Source organism: Hyperolius riggenbachi, chromosome 8 (assembly GCF_040937935.1).
Source record: "Hyperolius riggenbachi isolate aHypRig1 chromosome 8, aHypRig1.pri, whole genome shotgun sequence".
In the NCBI taxonomy this organism is placed as follows: domain Eukaryota; kingdom Metazoa; phylum Chordata; class Amphibia; order Anura; family Hyperoliidae; genus Hyperolius; species Hyperolius riggenbachi.
The window spans coordinates 83731979-83751514 of NC_090653.1; the positions used below are offsets into that span (position 1 = coordinate 83731979).

Genomic DNA, 19536 nt, shown 5'->3' on the forward strand with positions numbered 1-19536 from the left:
CTTTTTTTTTACCCTATTGCAAAAAAGCTGCTCAGAGCTGTTAGTTATAAAAGGGAACCTGAAGTGAGTTATATGGAGGCTGTCATATTTATTTATATTTAAACACTAACAGTTGCCATAGAACCTGAATAAGCATGCAGCATATCAGATATTTCTGACAAAAATCTGACAAGATTAGTTGCATGCTTGTTTAAGGCGTGTGATTCAGACACTTCAGACTCCAGAATGGTCAGGAAGTCTGCCAGGCAACTGGTATGGTTAAAAAGGAAATAAACATGGCAGCCTCCATATACTTCTTGCTTCAGGTTTCCATTAACACTATGCCTAGGCGTTAAAAGTTGTACTCTAGCTTGGCAAAAGCCTTCCAATTGCGTTAAATTCATTTAATTCCAAGTTAAAGTTGTTGTCACATGTTCAGTCAAAATTACTTAGGCCTTGTTCACATCATAAATCGCCAGTGCAATTGCAAGCGCTGAGCGATTTGAGAGGTTTTTTTTTCTGTGCTTTGCGCTTAGAAAACCGCTATTCTAAGTGATTTTGCAGAGCGATTCATTTTTTCACGTCCTAGCGTCATTCATTTCCAGGTGAAAGAGTTCACTTCCTGACTAAGTACAATGTATTTATTCATGAAAGCGCTGGGGAAAATCACTATACAAAGTGCTTTTTTAAGCCTTTTGCGATTTCCCTTCACCTTCCATTGAGCCAAAACACTCAGAAAATTGTACAGGCAGCGCTTTGGTGAGTGGATCATAATCAAACAACTCATATGTGAACACTCTGAGGGAATCATTGCACAAGCGCTTTTAGGCCTCTTACGCACTACATGCGGTTCCGATTTTTTTATGCGTCCGATTTTAGATTCTGAAAATTCGTAGCAGCGTGCAGTACTTTTTTTTAATCGTAATCCAAAATTGGATCAGATAAAAAAAAAATATCTGAATCGCATGTAGTGTGCAAGAGGCCTTAGGGCGATTTTGAAAATCGCAGGCGCTTAAAAAAAATACGAAAACATCCTGGCTGTGAACAAGGCCTTACTGCTTCAATGTTAGTGGCTTGTGATGTTATATCCCATTAACTCTTCCAGGGCTGGACAGGGAGGAGAAACCTTTCCCACTGTAGCCTACTCTGAGTAGTAGCTACAGAACTGGAAGCTTAACTCATTGTGGTCACAGGACCGCAATTTAGCCTTCAAATTAAAGTTATTTAGTGATTTTTAATACATGTAACAGCAGTGAGGTGTGGGAATATACCTGCTGAGCATGGAGTATATCGGAGATTGAATTTATTTCCTATGCTATTTCTTGTAGACAGATTTGGCACAGGATGTGCCTTCTGAGGCTGGTTTTACACCTATTTTTTTGAGTTACGGTAGGATGTGATGCTGCGGCTGCATCCCACCGAAATGCAAAAGGACAATCATAGGACTCTGTGGCAGAGTGCACCAACAGGGTTAGATGCATAACTCCGCCCCCCATTAGTGATGTACTTCCTGCTGGGCAGGAAGTACACCACTGGGATCCCTGTCAGTCTGCACGTGCGTGCCACAATGCACCGCACTCAGTCATTCACAAATAGTGCGTCGCCAATAGACTTCCATTACCCCAAGCACCGTGCATTAAGCACAATGCTTGCGGTAACCCGCTGCTGCCCTTGCTTCGGCTTGGATACTTCCGGCACACAACAGCAGACCACAATAAGTGTGAAAGTCTCCATAGACTTTTATTGCTTTTGTGGCCCCTTGCTGTAAAATAGGGCAATGCAATGCAGGAATTACCTGCAAGTGCAAAAGGGCCCTAAATGCTACCTGGGTTATTCTAAACAATCTAATATCAATAAAACGCAATAGCAGTTTGCAACACATCATAGAAGTATTCTGACCAGCAAATGTCACAAGATGAACAACCTGAAGTACAGTGTTTTTACTGATTCACTGAGTAGGCAAAATTAGTTACAGTAACAAGACAGTCATGTAATATCTACACAGTAGTTTAGCAGCTTATCTATAGAGATTACAGCCGTTACTCAATTCACTTTGTCTTCCACGTTTTCTCCTAGGAGATACATTTTTTTTTTTTTTTATCTTCTGTTGAAATAACTTTTTAGGACTCTGCAAAGTACCAAAACATACTGTCAAAATGATTCTGAATACTTCAGGGCCGGTTCTAGACTTTTTGCTGCTTGAGGTAAATTTGAATGATCGCACAGCTCCAGATATTTTGCACTGCACATTATAGCTGCGGTGAGCCTCCCAAACAACACCCTCAGTATAAGTAGGTAGCCAGGTATGGGTGCCCACAGTATTGGCAGCTAGGTACAGTTGTCCCAGTATAGGTTGGCCAGGCACTCTCTTCACTTCCTGTTTCTGCCTGGTGCTTCCCACAGACTTCTGTCACCAGAGGAAGTCACCTCACTTGGCATCATGGGCACACCACGCCTGTAATACTTGGTGGCATAAAACTAAATCTACTGATAAATTGTGAAAATATCACCAAGAAGAAAAAGTGAATTGAATAAGGACCTACGTGTTTTTAGCTGGACTCGGGATGGCTGCTTATCCTGCACATCTGTAAAAAAAACTAACACACACATCTGGTTGAAACATGACACAGCCAGTCTGTGCTATTTCCACATGTACCTGCAGGGGGCACCAGCGACCTTAAGGTCTAGAGTTTTCACTTCCTCTTTGTAAAACTGATACAACACATTGCACCAATTGTAGTTGCTGAACAATCATTTCTTACTCAGCTGAGATCTGTTCCGCTGGTGGCTAAAACTGCAGATGAGTCAGTGGATCCCTGGGTGTCTGGCTCATCAACATCACATGACAGCAGGAGTTGTAAGGGTTGCTTTCTTATATATAATCAGCTGAAAATGATTGCGCCACCAAACCAGATGTTTGCAGAGGACAGCACAATGAAAAATATGTGTAAAAAAAAAAAAACGCATTATTATTTTTTTTCTTAACATAATCAGACCCAGCTCAGCTTAACAAACTGGGAGGATAGTGAGCTTTCTACAACTTGCAGCTCCGTCCCCACTGTTTGTCTGCTCTTAATCACAGCTCTATTCACTGCCTTAAGGTACATACACGTCAGATTTTTCCAAACGACCGGTTGTTTGGACGTCAAATCGGCTGTGTGTACAAACGGTTTTTCAGCTGTTAAGACTGGATTTGACCGATCTGTCTTAACAGCTGAACGACAGTTTGTACACTCTCCCGATTTGATGCCCAAACAACCGGTCCTTTGGAAAAATCTGATGTGTGTACGCACATTTAATTATACTGCAGGAACATATCCAGAGGATTTTTCAGACTCAGATAAGGAGTATAGAAACTTGTTTAGATGTAGAGTCTTTAAATGCATTCCGGTGTTTTTTTTTTTTTTTTATTATTTTTTTTTTTTTTACTTAAGAGGCTGGAAAAGTTATGCTGGGAATACACGGGTCGTTTTTTAGCGGATTAGATGGTTAGATAGATAATTTCCGACACGTCCGATCACCGGTCGATCGATTTGCCGCTTGATTTGTCATTGAAACAGATAAGAAAAACGAGCAGAAGATAAGAGAATAAAGTGTGAATTGAGCGGCAAAAACGATTGGGCGCAGAATTGAGCACCAGAAACGACCCATGTATTGCCAGCATAAGAATGTTGTACAGGTAGCATCATTATTATTGGGGGTTTAAAATGCTGCAAAAGATATCAGCGCTATATAGAGTCCATAATTGTGCCACTAACTGTCCCTCAGAGGAGCTCACAGTCACAATCTGAACTTAATTTTTAGAGGAACCCAATCAACTCGCCAGTTTGTTTTTGGGATGTGGGGGAAAAAAGCAGCGAAAAACCCATGCAGACACTGAGAACTTACAGACTCCATGCAGATAGCGTCACAGCCCCTGTGCTGCAAGGCAAGAGTACTATCCGCATCAGAATACAGAGAGAATGCTTGTACTTCAAATTGCAGATCAAAATTTTATAATATAAACTACCGTAATATTCCCAACGACTGGATTTCAGCCTTGTCCTATTTTTCTGTGACCAGAGATACACTTGAAGTTGCTGCTCTTATTGTACAGCTGCTATTATCTGAGGTTTTAAAGGGCAAAGTTTAAAAGTTCAACTCTACCCAAATCTGAGGTTACATTTCTATGTGCTTGCTGGCAAGTTAATGTACATCTGAAGAGAGAGGCTGCCATATTTATATTCTTTTAAAGGGAATGTCTGAGCAAATAAAAAAAAAAAAAGGTCTACTTACCTGGGGTTTCCTCCAGCCCCTTGCAGCAGACATGTCCCATGCCACAGCTCCACTCTCAGCTGCTGGCCTGGGGTCCCCTCCGCTACAGAGGCAGACCTTGCGAGGTCGTCCTCTACTGCACCTGCACGAGCGCCGCTGTCAACCAAGTCCACATTGTCTGCGCCTGTGCAGTACACTCCGGACAATGTGGACTTGATTGACAGCTCGCGCAGGCGTAGTAGAGGACGACCTGTGTAGTGGAGGGGACCCCCAGGCCAGTGGCTAAGAGTAGAGCTGCGGCATGGGGCATGTCGGCTGCAAGAGGCTGAAGGAAGCCCTGGGTAAGTAGATTTTTATTTTTTTAAATGTGCTCAGATATTCCCTTTAAACCTATTCCGGCCTGGGCTAGTTGAAATCTAAGTCCTGCTGCTGGCTGTGCAGCTCTGATAGGACGCAGATTTCATCATCGCCGCCGCGCCGTCCTGACTCTTGGCCCCTGCCCACTCGCCCTTCCGTTAGTATGACGGCAGAGCTCTGAGCACTGGCTCAATTTCATTGACTCATACTGACGGCAGAGAGAGGGGCCTGCAGCAATGGGAGAGTGGCGTGACCAGCGGGTCAGTGCAGTGATCAGTCGGTAAGCCCCGTTTTGCGATACCAGCAGTCTGGTCAGAAAGGGTTAAACAATACCAGTTGCCTGGCAGTCCTGCTGCTCTTTAGTTAGCCTACATGCTATCAACTATGCATTCTGCTACAATGTAGGGGGACAGAGGGCCTACCAAGTGGCGCTGATGTCACTTCACACAATGGGCAGGGCAAGCGGTGAGAACAGAAGAACAGAATTATTGCCCATTGCTCAGCTGAGTTAATCCACCCAGCAGGTTGCTGGTCAGGAGCTACTGTACACTTGCCAGATAATTGTCTGAGGTGTCGTTATCAGCCTTCTTAGCCAACTTAAATCTAGTGTGTGTCAGGCCCTTAAGGCTCGTACACACGCTTGATTTTATGGGACGGATCCGTCAGACCTTCCCACTGGGCGGGCGTTCCAGCGACAGTCCAGCGTGTGTACAGTCTATCAGGCAGACCGATAAGGCTGTTTCTGAACGATCCACGCAGCGGATAGTTCAGAGATAGCCTTATCAGTCTGCAGACAGACTGTACATACGCTGGACTGTCGCTGGAACGCCCGCCCAGCGGGAAGGTCTGACAGACCCGTCGTTCCATAAAATCAAGCGTGTGTACGAGCCTTTAAGAGATGCCAGTGTTATCCCTGGTACACCATGCAATTTCCCATCAGATTGACAGGTCAAATCAATTTTCAACAGGTCTAATTGTTTTTCTGATCACTTTTGTACAAAAATTGATCTGAAACCTGAACAGACCTGTCTGAAATTATAGATTCGACCTGTCGGTCTTCAAGGGATAAAAGACCATGTATAATATCCCCAGGCGGAGTTGACTTTTACAAGAACTGTCCCAGATGTTAAAAACCACAACACACACTCCTTTAACCTGCACATCACATGCAGCTCTTAGAGACGTTTTATATAATTTACAGCTATGTTTTCTGTATTATATGTATAGTAGTCTGGATTTAAAAAAGCCACTCATACCGGGCCTAATTGTGGAGGAATTACAGACAGCAGGCTGTCTTTTGATGTGTGTCTTTATATTATTTAAACCATGTATGTTTGCCTAGCACTACACAAAATAAGTGTAATAAACTATTGGCTTGTTAGGACAATGAACAAGGTTTGTGGTGTTTTGTAATTATAAAGTACACATTTATATAGCGCTGACAGTTCTTTCACATGGCTATCCAGAGTTTATTAAACCATGCATATCACTCACCATTTTTCAGCTGAGTTCATCACATGCAAATAAATCCCTGGTTTACACACCCAATTTTGGTTGGCCAATTTTAACACTTCCATGTAATATGAAAGCTTACCTGCACAATCTGTACACAGTATTCTAGTAATTTTTCACTTGTAAGCCTACATTATCAGATATGTGGGGGTGGCGATTGGCCAATTAAAAGTGGATGTGTGTACCAGGCTTCAGCTTCTGAGGTGTAAGTATGCATTCAAATGGCATCAGAGGCCTCAATTCACGGCGCATTATCAAACGTTTATCAAACACTTTATCAAACGTTTGATAATTTACCTCATAGGTAAAATCTCATTTTAAATTCACTAAGGTGTTATATATTTATCGAATGTGTTACCGATAAAACGTTCAACAAATATATAACACCTTAGTGAATTCAAAATGAGATTTTACCCATGAGGTAAATTATCAAACGTTTGATAAAGTGTTTGATAATGCTCCGTGAATTGAGGCAAGAGTAGTCTAACATCGAGTGTAATTTCACGTTTAACTCGACTCAAAATTACATTGGTAAAATTGCCATAAACCTGTCATAGCAACATTACGGTTTGGAGTACAAATGACTTCTATATACTCCTACAGCAAGGTGTGAGTTTATAATAAAACCAGATCAATCATTGCCCATTTTAGCACCTGCACTACAGCACTGACAAATCTTAAGGCTCCAGGGGACCATACACAATTCACTTTTTCTCTTAAGTTTGCATAAGTGCCCTTGTCTGTTAAAATCATTGGTTATGTTTTATACACAAACAATAAAGCAAGCAAGCTGAAACATTGTTCACAGTTCATCCTAGCAATTTAGAGTCAAACTGAATGGAAAGAGTTTTTGTGAACAAAGGTGGAAGTTCCATGTAAATATAATAAACGCATTTTATAAAGAAAACCTTTGGAAGAACAAACAACAAAACACCACAATTAAAAGAATTATTTTATTAAAATACATATTCTACATGGCTGTCAGTACACATTCAACAATAAACCGTATAGTAAATGTACAATAAGTTATTGAAATGGCAACTCTCTATCATTTGATGAGCAGAATCAGTCCATTATTCATTAAACTATCTAAAAACCTACTGCTATCTGACATCATATATGATTAACTATCTTATATGGTGCAGGTTGGCACATTCAGAGGATGGACGACAAGGATACTGACTGCAAAACAGGCAACGTCTCCTCTATAAGGCTGGTTCAGATGGGCGGTAGACACAGTTTTTGGCAGGTCTCAGAAATTGTTGGAAAGGGATCAACTGTTGTTCCATTCAAATGAATGGGGATAGTTTTTCACATCATAAGCATAAACCCTGTGGTAGATCCCAATATCTAGGACACCACATGTAGTGACCAAGCAGCTCCGTGTCCCCTTAAGGGTTCAAAGCGATGCCACGTCGAAACGCTGGGAAAACAGATGCCGAATGCTTTTCTGTTCCGTAGCAGACAAGCGTTTAGCATCGGCTAAATGATCCCCCAGCTGTCCTGCAGAAGCCAGTGTGAACTGAGCCTTAGGCCTGCCCACGTTTGGTCAAGCAACGCAGCTCTACAGACACCGGTCAAAAATGGACAATCATGGTCATCTAATTCTCAACCCTTAAACTGTTCCTACTGCACATTACTGGTCAGGGATATCTATAAAAGCACCACTATAGTGGCTATAGACAATAATACATTAGTCTGCAGAGGGTAGGTTGTAAAACACCTGTCACGGCCTACAATCTGCAGATTACCCATTGGCACTGCAGAACAATGTCTAAACAAACAACCAAAAGGCCTCATTTCAGCAAACATAGCAAAACGTCTGTTAAACCAGTTTTACCTGAAAACTGCTGGGCTGTGTTTCCATGGAAATTCAACGCAATCCTCACAGTAGGACAAATGGATCCACCAGGGCACAGTGGGTTTTTGGCTGAACATTTGTTGACAGGACAAGATGTTTTTCAGTTGACCAAAATGGACCGATATTCCAAAATTCCTCAGCTCTAGCAAACAATGTTCCAGGGGTATAGGCAATTTATTCACAAACTTCAGATAGATATACAAACAAAAACAACAACAGCTACGTAAACCTTGAGATGCGCACTCTCTAGTTCCGACCGGTTTTGTTATTAGGGGTCGCTAGGGACTTAAAGGCGTCTTTTATATATACTGGGTCCCTGTTGCACAGGACCCACAATGTGAGTTTTTGTTGGTATATCTATCTGTGAATAAATTGCCTATACCCCTGTACACTAATAGTGCTTTCATCATATTTAGGTGATGGTCACCTTGCTGATCTCTGAGCACTGGGTATCTGCAGGAGGAAGGCTACTGGCCACACACTGCTTCTTATAGAGAGGACTTTTGTTTTCTAGCACAGAGGAATTTTGGAATATTGGCTTGTCTTGATGTGGAATAAATTACCTTAGCAGCGGCAGCACATATTTATATTTATCATTAGAATTTGGAAAGGGCTTGTGCTGACATTTCTACTCTTTGACCAAAATGGGCAATACTGGCTTTTTTTGGCTAACTGTCATGCCTTAATCTCCTGCCAGTTCTTTACAAGAAAGAGGCCTAAACGATCCTGCTAGCCATGCTGACTTTTATTAAAGGAAAATAACTTGGAGGGTTCCATCGCTGTCTATGTTGCAAGTACAATGGTCACTTGCCTCGCTGTTGTGCAGATCCTCTGCTGTCATAGTTTGTGAGCCACTGACAAGGGAGTAATATGCAGATCAGGTGTTCCGACTCCACTGATAACCTACTGGTGTGTCATGAAATGACTGAAGTCAAAAGATCTGCAGAACAGCCAGGAATATGGGATTTATGAAGAGAGAATGACAGCTCCTATAAACCCTTTCCTTCAAATTTTATTAAAAGGAGTACCTTCAGTAAAAGTGACAAATGATCGGGAAGTTAAGGTTAAATACTTACCTGTCCTGGCATCATCCCTCCAGGCAGGTGATTGCTGCACCCCTCCTCGAAGATGTGCCTGGGCGATTTTTTTCTAAAATCTATGCTGAGGCTCTGGCCATGCCGATGTGTGTTGCGAGTGCCACGGTCAATCCCAAGCTTGGCAGCAATGCCTATTTGGTGGCTGCCAAGCTGAAGGCAGGACGTGGCAATGCAGGTGGAGGTGTTCAAAGAGTTTTGGCAGTCTTCAGAAACATGGCTGTGACTGTATTGCCAAGAATGGGGCGAAGCGACACCTGTGACCTGAAGACGCTGGACCAGGTAAGTATTAAACAAATTAGATAGCAGGAGGAAGACCGTGCGTGGGGTCCATTGATAACTGAATATCAAAAGCAGTCACCACCACGCACCCGACCAAGCCCTTCCGAGCGACATCTTTCCAGCAGCAAGATTCATTCAATCAATGTGGCCGGAAGTCGATGGGGGACCATATTGGGGCGTCGATCTCTTCCAGATTTATTTAATTAAGATCAAATTGGCCGGACCTCGATGCTGCAAATTAATGTATGATGCACCTTAAAGGTGCAGCAATATCTGTGAGCACGTTGTATATCCATCCTGTTACCTCACAGAACTTCAGGCTCATTGGGTTATTTCCAGCTTATATTAGCGGAAACAGGAATGTGAAGCTACAGTAAATTATAAGCGTAGTCAGTAAGGGCCCATTTCCACTATTTCGGAACCTGCAGCATTTCACAACACAAATCCCTATAGCTGTACATGGCACAGATAAACGATTCGGGCAAAGGCTTTGCAGCAGCACAGGTGCCATGGCCAAATTGGAAATGGCCACAACAAGTAGTAGAAATAAGCCATAAATAGTGTTAAAAAAAAAAGCATATTGGCTTCTAAATATAGCAAAGTCCCCTGTATACGGCACAGGCAGGGATTGTAACTGGACGAAAAAGCACAAACCTCCCCCGTGTGCAGCAGAAAATACTGAGTCTCCAGCAATGTCTTCCACCCTTCCTGTAGCTCCTAGCAGCTTTCCAGCGTCCTGCAAACCCTAAAGCACTGTCCATGTTATCCCCCTCAGGCATGCCGCTTGTTTGAGACTTCCAGTTGCCTGAATTCCAGATAACAGGGACTTTGCTTTACATTTTGGAATGCCACAACATTGTGCACTTTATTTTCTCACATTGATGGCTGGTCGCATTATATTTATTTTGACATCTTAAAAGAATACCAATTTAGTTAAAAAAATTCCCTTTGTAAACTATAGAAAAAAACAGGCGGCAAGGCAAAGAGATATATGCAAATAGCAGTAACCCACAGCAGCTGGAAGCGGGCATGGCTGAGAGCCACATAGCAAGGTACTGAAAATTAAAGTGAAACTGAACTCTTGCACAGTACAGAAGGAAAACATAGAAATGCACCCTGTATGTATTTAGAGAGTTTAGCGTGTCTAATTCCCCCTCATCCGTGCCTAATCTCAAATTGTAATTTAATCTCTCCCCTGTGTCACATGGCAGATAAGCTCATTTGAAAGCACAGGATGTTTACAATATGTCTGCTTCCATGAAAGCAGGAAGTAGAAACTGTGCAGATCAATTTTAGGATTTTTATCAGCTATAACAAATGTTTTTGTTTAAAGGTTATTATGCTATTGCTTATCTTTTAGAGCAGAGAGGACGTTCTGAGTTCAGGTCTGCTTTAAGAGTAATAAATGTACGCAAGGAGGGTATTCACAAACATGGGCTGTCCCAAGGAGAGCCACTGTATTGACAGAAAGTGGGGTTGGGATTCATCTTTTTCCCTCAGCTTCCCTCAAGACTCTCTGTGCTCCATCTGTCACATTCTGGAAAAAAGAATATCAAAAGTACCTACACTTAAAACCAAACTCAGAAGCATTCTACCAATATGAGAAGTGTCCAAGAATAACATCTAAAAACAGTTTAAAATGGGAGTGTGTTGAAATTTACCTATTAATAAGCCCACAATATTAAAACAATCCAAATGTATACTGCACAGGTTCTGTGGAGTCCTGCAATAAACAAAACCAGACACTTACCTGGGGCTTCTATCAGTCCCCTGTAGCGCTCATGTCCCGCGCCGTCCTCCTCTGATCACTCGTTCCCTGCTGCCGGCACCAGTCAATAATTTGTCTAACAAGACGAATAATGCGCGCTCCCGCTCGTGTCTCCAGGAGCTTACTGCGCAGGCACTGTACGAGGTTTTGTTGTACTGCGCCTGCACAGTAAGGTCCCAGAGACACGAGCGAGAGCGCGCACGCACTGCGGACACGCAGATGTGTGATACGCATAATTAGATCGGGACCAGCGGCGGGGAACGAGTGATCGGAGGAGGACGGCGTGGGACACAACAGCTACAGGGGACTGATAGAAGCCCCAGGTAAGTGTGTTTTTGTTTATTGCAGGACTCCACAGAACCCCTTTAAGATTAGACAAAAATTGGTTTGTATACCGAATGTAGCCACATTGGGAGGCAAGTTTCACCCTCATCTATTTTAAACTGGCTTGATCATTTTATTTGTGAGCGCCTCCCTCATGGACACAAAACTAAACTTTGACTGGTTGCCAAGGATTTAACCATCTTGCATCTAAAACTTTCTTCACATTATTTAGTAAACCTGTGTCACTTAAAGTGGACCAATCATGGTTGGTAAGTTTTGTGGTACATAGACGTTGCTGTTTAAAGGGCAACTGAAGTGAGAAGAATATGGAGGCTGCCATATTTATTTCTTTTTAAACAATCCCATTTGCCTGGCAGCCCTGCTGATCTATTTGCTGCAGTAGTGGCTGAATCACACCAGGAACAAGCATGCAGCTAATCTAGTCAGATCTGACAATGTCAGAAACTCCTGATCTGTTGCATGCTTGTTCAGGGGCTATGGCTGGAAGTATTAGAGGCAGAGGATCAGCAGGACAGCTAGGCAACTGTTATTGCTTAGAAGTAAATACATATGGCAGCCTCCATATACCTTTCACTTCAGTTGTCCTTTAAGACTACCACAAGGTGCCTGCAAGTACCTTTTATATACTCCAAGTGTTTCAGCGTGCATTCAGGGAGCTCACACTCAATGTCGACTAGAGAAAACCATAAACATCCCGGACTTCAGGTTTTTATTACTGTGTAGACACCAGTAAGAGCTGATCATTTCCTGGCACTTGTCCGGTTGAGAAACTGCTGCTTTACTGCCAGGAAAACAAGTATCACAGCAGTAACTGGGACCGTTCGGAGCAGCTAAAGCCTCGTAGGCAAGCAAGAGGGTTCTCGGTTGAGGTGTATGTTTGGGGCTGCCGCTGCCGAGATGGATCAAGTCATTTGGGCGCTGCTATTGTCAGGCCTGTGTTAATATTCAGTAACTGGGCGCCCAGACAGTCATTAGGGTGCCTAATGTGAAATAGTAGCTAATAGGCTACCAAATAGTATTTAATGGTTGTGCCGGGTAGTGCATAGTAAAATAAATATCTGCAATTTAAATTGATACAGCCCCAGCGGCACCGCAATACGTACTCCTGCTGAAAATTCAGCGAGTGTACACTGGCCCAACTGCATTGCCAACAGATGCATAGTGGCCAATTGTCTCGGCCGGGCACATGGGGATTCCTTTGTTCTCTTCTCCATCACTCTCCATTGTCCCTCTGCCCTCCTCCGTAGCAGCAGAGCGCATCACCAGCCACCCAGCAACCCCCCTTCAAAATTGTTGCCCGAGGCATACAAGCAAAAAAAAGGGGGGGGGGGTCAAAGAAATTTGGGCGCCTGAAAATCTGATCAAATATCTGTACATTTACTGAAATTCTACTATTTCAGTGCAAATTACGATAGTAAAATATCAGTAAAAATACAGATATTTTACTACATCTATATACAACCCTATTCTCACACTGAACCCTTCCACTACCAAAAAACACAAATTTACAGGTTCTGCCATAGGCACCCATTGAAATGCCAAAGCACTGCAAATAATGCAATTCTTCAAGCTCTGCATAGGCGACCATTAAAACACCAGCATTGAGGGGTCATTTTTGGGATACAGCTAAATCGATATATGAGATTTCAAGCATATTATAAAACTTATATATTCCAGAATATAGAGTTAATGTAAGTTGATCCCATTCACATAAATGGAGTCGGATATTGCATAACCAATATCTTCATCGTACGTTTCTACAAAAACGATGTTATTGGGAGTCCAAATTTCCACTTCAGCACCCGCTTGTTGCCCCTTTATATTGGTGTCAATGGTGGCGCCCATTCTTGCACTAGCGTCTGGCGCCCACACTGTCTGCTTCCGTTGCCCGAGGGATTGAGTCCTGATCCCTCTTTGAACATTGTACATGTGTACACATCTTAAAGGACACCTGAAGCTAGCGGTATATGGAGGCTTCCATATTTATTTTCTTTTAAACAATACCAGTTGCCGGCTGTCCTACTAATCCTCTGCCTCTAATACTTTTAGCCATAGCCCCTGAACAAGCATGAAGCAGATCAGGTGTTTCTGACCTTGTCAGATCTGACAAGATTAGCTGCATGCTTGTTTCTGGTGTGATTCAGACACTACTGCAGCTTAATAGATCAGCACGGCTGCCAGGCCACTGGTATTGTTTAACAGGAAATAAATATGGTATATTATATATACACGTTACTGAACGCTTTTCATAACTTTGGAAATAAATAAATCGCCTGCCCTTATTAGATTTCCTCACATCAGCTCTGCCATCGAGTCTTTTTGATATGCTTTGCAGCTATAGAAACTGAAAGTAGGAGTAAGCCGGGGTTCCCACAGGAGAAGGTTGTGTTCAGCAAACTGCAATGAATGCGAATAGAAGCTGCTGCACTTTGCACAACACAAGCTCCTACTGAGCGGACAGCAGGTTCTCACACTTTAATTGTGAAGGCGGCATAAAATACTGCAACAGAGGAATAACTACAGTTATAGTTATGGGACTCTGTGTAACAAAACAAAACAAAACAAAAAAAACAAATTAAAAAAAAATGGAAAAAAAAAAATGTATACTCAGGACCAGCACACGTTCAGCACAGGCAAAAACTGCCACTCATAATTTATGAAAAGTAACCTTGTGCTCCAAAAATAGGTGTGTGATGTGCCGATTCAAGAATAACGAGAATGTGGGTGCATCAAAGTACAAACAAAAAATACTATAATCAAATAACAGAACTTTAAGCTATAACACAAAAGTTAATGCACTTTTGTCAGACCAGCTACATTAAAAAAATGTGAAACATTTTTCACATTAGGTGAAACCGATCTTTCTAGGTTATGGTTAATTAAAAAAAAAAAATCCATATATGTATTAAAAAATTCTACATGATACGTTCACATCAACCCTGTGCAGAACTGGCACTAAATCCCACGTATACATCCTATACAGTCACTGTAAACTAGCATTACATTTGGTGTAGTAGGTCATGATGATCGTAGTTGGCACAGTGGTAGGAGGTCACGGCAGTCATTCAGTACAGAGTCTGGATGGCATCTGAGTGACTTATCAAATGTTTGTAACACAATAAACATTAACGTGTCCATTAAAAAAAAAAAGCTACAGCACCCACTGTTGAGGTTATCGGTTGATGGATGAATAACCGGTTTGGGTGGTTGCAGCAAGTGGTCTCTTGGGCTCAGGCTCTCCGGCGGTGGAGTGTGAAGGCTCCAGAATGGGTTCCTGGTCTTCTTGGTCATGCAGGTGAGGGAGGTAGAAGAGATCAGTGATTCCATGAAGATCTGCAGCTTTGTGGAAGGTCTGAAGTACAAGCAGCATGGCCATGAGTCCAAGCAAGAGGTAGACTGTTGAGAAAAAAAGGAGAAATTAACCCCTGGGACAGCATACAGACCAGAGACGAGCAACGGCGAACATTTAAAACCCCTGCAAAAACGCTAAATGTCAGGTGGGTACCACTGGGCACCTGATCCCAGCCCTAAACCGCCAGCGAGGAAAAAAAAAATTTGGGTGCCGGCTTCTCAGTAATTTGTATTACAACAAATGGCGGTGCCCGATTTGTCCAGGAGCCGCATGCACCTCAATTTTCTGATATCAGTAACCAGCCCTCAAGCTGTCTTTAAATACAACAGTTATGAGGAAAACTTCAGCGGTTTTCTGAAGAGATGACCATCTGGGTATGTGTCGCTACCCTCCAACTACCACCCGATCTCCCTCCTCCCCTTTGCCTTAAAACTCCTTGAGCGTTTGGTTCACAAACGCCTGACCCAGTACCTCAATGCCAACTCACTACTAGACCCACTGCAATTTGGATTTCGCCCTGCCCACTCAACCGAAACGGCTCTCACCAAAGTGGTCAATGACCTTGCCTTATCTAAAGTTGAAGGTAAATACTCCATTCTCCTCCTCCTTGACCTTTCAGCAGCTTTTGATCCAGTAGATCATCTCCTACTCCTCCAGTCCCTCCAGTCCATGGGCATTCACGATCTCGCCCTGACCTGGCTTTCAACCTACCTCTCCAACTGCTCCTTCACGACCTCCTTCAATTAGTCCTCATCCGCTCCCAACCACCTCTCAGTGGGAGTCCCCCAAGGCTCGGTCCTTGGCCCTCTACTGTTCTCCCTATACACATCCTCCATTGGCAAGGTTATCTCCTCCATGGGTTTTAACTATCATCTGTATGCAGATGACACCCAAATCTACCTCCACACCCCTGACATATCCACCACTACCATGGACAAGGTCTCCTCCTGCCTATCTGCCAACTCCTCCTGGATGTCCGCTAGGTTCCTGAAACTAAATCTAGACAAAACGGAATTTATGATCTTCCTATCCCGGTCATCCCTGGACCTCCCAGATGTGCAGGTCCCTGTTAACCACACTACCATTCGCCCTACCTCTCAAGCCCGCTGTCTGGGTGTCACCCTGAACTCTGCACTCTCCTTCACTCCCCACGTCCAAAACCTCACAAAGTCCTGCAACTTCCACCTTCGTAACATTCGCCCTTTCCTGACCTCTGCCACCACCAAACTCCTCATCCATGCCCTCATAATTTCCCGCCTCGACTACTGCAATGCCCTTCTGTCTGGTCTCCCTATGACCCGAATAGCCCCACTGCAGTCCATCATGAATGCGGCAGCCAGAATTATCCACTCCTCCCATCGCTCCACCAGGGCGGCTCCCCTCCGTGAATCCCTCCACTGGCTTCCTATCCAGTCCAGAATCAGATTCAAGATATTGTGTCTGACCTACAAATCGTCCACAAAACCTGTCCAACCTAGATTTCTGATCTTACTGAGAGATACACACCAAGCCGCTCACTCCACTCCTCCAATGAACTTCGCCTGATCGTACCCCACATCACCCAGTCCCATTCACGCCTCCAAGACTTCTCAAGAGCCGCTCCAACACTATGGAACTCCCTACCTCCACCGATTAGGGCAGTCCCCTCCTTCAACATCTTCAAGAAGGCTCTCAAAACTTACCTTTTCACTCTGGCCTACCACCCCTCACAATTGCTCTAAACACACAGCTGAACTTTGGTCCCCTACCTCTTGTGTCCCTACCTCTCCCTCTAGATTGTAAGCCTTTGGGCAGGGTCCTCCTCCTTTTGTGTCCTACCTGATCATTCACCTCCATTACTGTGCACCCATGCAATGCATTTGAGTGAACCTAACTTGCCTAATCTCCATGCTCCCCTCCAGTGACTGACTAAGCATTACCTTGTACTCATACTGTGCTGTGTGATCTGGTTTTCTTGTATTCCTGTATTGTCATATTGCTGTATGTCACCCCTAAATATTGTCTGTAACCTAAATTAATGTCCAGAACTGCGTAATATGTTGGCGCTTTATAAATAAATAAATGTGTAAGAAGTGTGTGAATCAAAAAGAGTGTGGGCACGCACATGGAATGCAAAAAAGATCATTTATTTCACCATTAAAAGGGTACAAAAACGGCTACAGTACCATAAGCAGGAGAGGAGTACAAGTCAGTGTAGGGGTCGACAGCTGTTTCACGCCAAATGTATGTGGCGCATCATCAGGACACCTGATGGTCCTGATGATGCGCCACATACATTTGGCGTGAAACAGCTGTCGACCCCTACACTGACTTGTACTCCTCTCCTGCTTATGGTACTATAGCCAATTTTTGTACCCTTTTAATGGTGAAATAAATGATCTTTTTGCATTGGATGTGCGTGCCCACTTTCTCTTTTTGATTCATGTATGGACACCTAATTGGGGCTACAGCACTCCGAAGGCTTTTTGTCACAGTCCTGTGCACTGCATCTTCTGCATATCTCTATGTGTGAGAAGTGTGTGTAGGAAGCCAGCTGGAGGGGGAAGCTGAATGAAAATGCAATGAGCTGTGACATAATATGAGCACCAAAAGAAGAATGAGCAAATCTCTCATCCGGTCATGTGACTGAGCCAATACAACTTTTAAAAGGAAAAATACCAAGTGACTACCAACCAGTGGTTCTTGAGCAGTGTCAGGGGAGCACTGGTGGGTCACAGGTGTTCTAGCTATATATAGTGGCAGTGCATCTTTTGTAGCGGTGTACAAATAGATGTAATACAAACACAACACCAGTTATAGAGTATATACCGATAGAACAGTCAGTAAACACAGCAATACCTAAGATACAAGTAAGAAAGAAGTCCCTGTCTACACATGCTTAAAGTGTACCAGAACTGTAAAATTACAAAGAATTTATACGTACCTGAGGCTTCCTCCAGCCCCATCAGCTCTGATCGCTCCCACGCCTCCGTCCTCTGCTGCCTGCAGCTCCGGAAACCGGTCCCCACACTTCCGTCAGTCGGAGCCAGTCTGGCGTAAGGGAAGTGCGCCCGCAACATATTAAGAGTGCACTTCTTCTGCATAGCTGGCCGCGACTGACAGTCGTGACGGGACCCAGTTCCCGAAGCTGCCGGGCAGCGGAGGACAGCTGCGTGGGAGCGATCGGAGCTGATGGGGCTGGAGGACGCCCCAGGTATGTATACAATCTTTGTCATTTTACAGCTCCGAGTCCCTTTAAAGGGGGTTGCAACACCAACAATGAGAATTTGCCTAATAATTAGTGCCCCAAATATATTATATATGTAACCCTTTCACCCCCGTTTTTCTAAAATAGGTCACAATTTTTTTTTTGTCTTTATCTGTCTGGGTGCCTTTGCCTAACTTTCCAGGACCCCCCCTGCGCGCCGCTATACCCCCCGCAGTGCTAGCGACACAGCGTGTCGCCAGCACAATGTTTACCTATGTGCTGTCTGTTAGCGCCGCTCCCCCGCCTCCTCCGTATCGGCGCTACCTGCCCGCATCCCTTCCCTCCCGCTGATTGGAGGAAAGGGACGCGGGAGGGTAGCGCCGATACGGAGGAGGCGGGGGAGCGGCGCTAACAGCACATAGGTAAACATTGTGCTGGCGACACGCTGTGTGTCGCTAGCACTGCGGAGGGGATAGCGGCACGCAGGGGGGTACTGGAGGCACACCATGGGGCAACGGAGACTGGTGTTAGTGTGCACAACCAGCCTCTGTGCCCCACTAACATAATCAGTGGCGTAGCTAAGGAGCTGTGGGCCCCGATGCAAGTTTTACAATGGGCCCCCCATGCACTCTATACATAGCAATTGAAACGGCGCACTAAAAGCTGCCAATGGCAACTACAATGTCAGAGGTGCAAGAAGGGGATAGGGAACAGTTTGTTAATGATTACCACTATTCAAAGTATATATATATAAATGATTATTATGAGCACAGGACCAATATAGAGCTAATACTGTAGTTGAGGGAGGGCCATTCGGGGCCCCTCTGGCCCAAGGGCCCCGATGCGGTCGCTACCGCTGCACCCCCTATTGCTACGCCCCTGAACATAATTAAATCCCACTTCGGGTTCTCTTTCAAGAACTGTGCAGTGCCAGGTGGATTGTGGGAAGTTTTTTCTTAGCTACAGTATCAAGTTAATCCAAGCATGTAATGAACAGTAAGCGTCATACGTGTAAGATAAAGACACTGGGGGAGATTTATCAACATTACCAACAGATTTTTCTTCTTAATCTGTTCTAACCAGCAGGGAGAACAGTTCTGCATGATAATAAGAACCTTCTTAAATCCTAGGCAATAGTGACAATTTAGAATGAATTTCTAGAGCTGCACTACAGTTAAGAAAAGTGCAAATCCATTCCTAAACTGGCTCAGATTAAGAAGTGCTTGATAGCAGTTCTACAGATGTAGAACTGCAGGCTAGACATGATTCATAGTTCCCAACTGTCCCTTTTTTGGAGGGACAGTCCCTTTTTGGGAGCCCTGTCCTTCTTTCCTCCTCATTTGTCCCTCTTTCAGGACTTTGTTCCTTTTTCTATATAAATATATATATTTCTATACTAAAAATGTGTTCGATTGAATCTAAACTTTATTCCCATCCTTTAAATTGATATATTGCTCATTTTAAAATGTTACTATGAAGGAAAATGAACCAGGATAGAAAGGACCAGTGTGGTTTGACTTATAAAACAACATATTTTTCTTATGA

At 43.8% G+C, this 19536-nt stretch overlaps 1 protein-coding gene across 1 annotated transcript in view; it reads right to left on the reverse strand.

The window, feature by feature from the left end:
* Positions 1 to 11166: 11166 nt before the first annotated feature.
* KCNK6 (potassium two pore domain channel subfamily K member 6) overlaps positions 11167 to 19536 on the reverse strand; it is a 54306-nt gene continuing 45936 nt past the window's right edge. Inside the window, exon 4 of the mRNA XM_068250834.1 lies at positions 11167 to 14848. Coding sequence (XP_068106935.1) covers positions 14625 to 14848 — 224 coding nt within the window. The 3' untranslated portion in view covers positions 11167 to 14624. The remainder of the gene's footprint in view (positions 14849 to 19536) is intronic.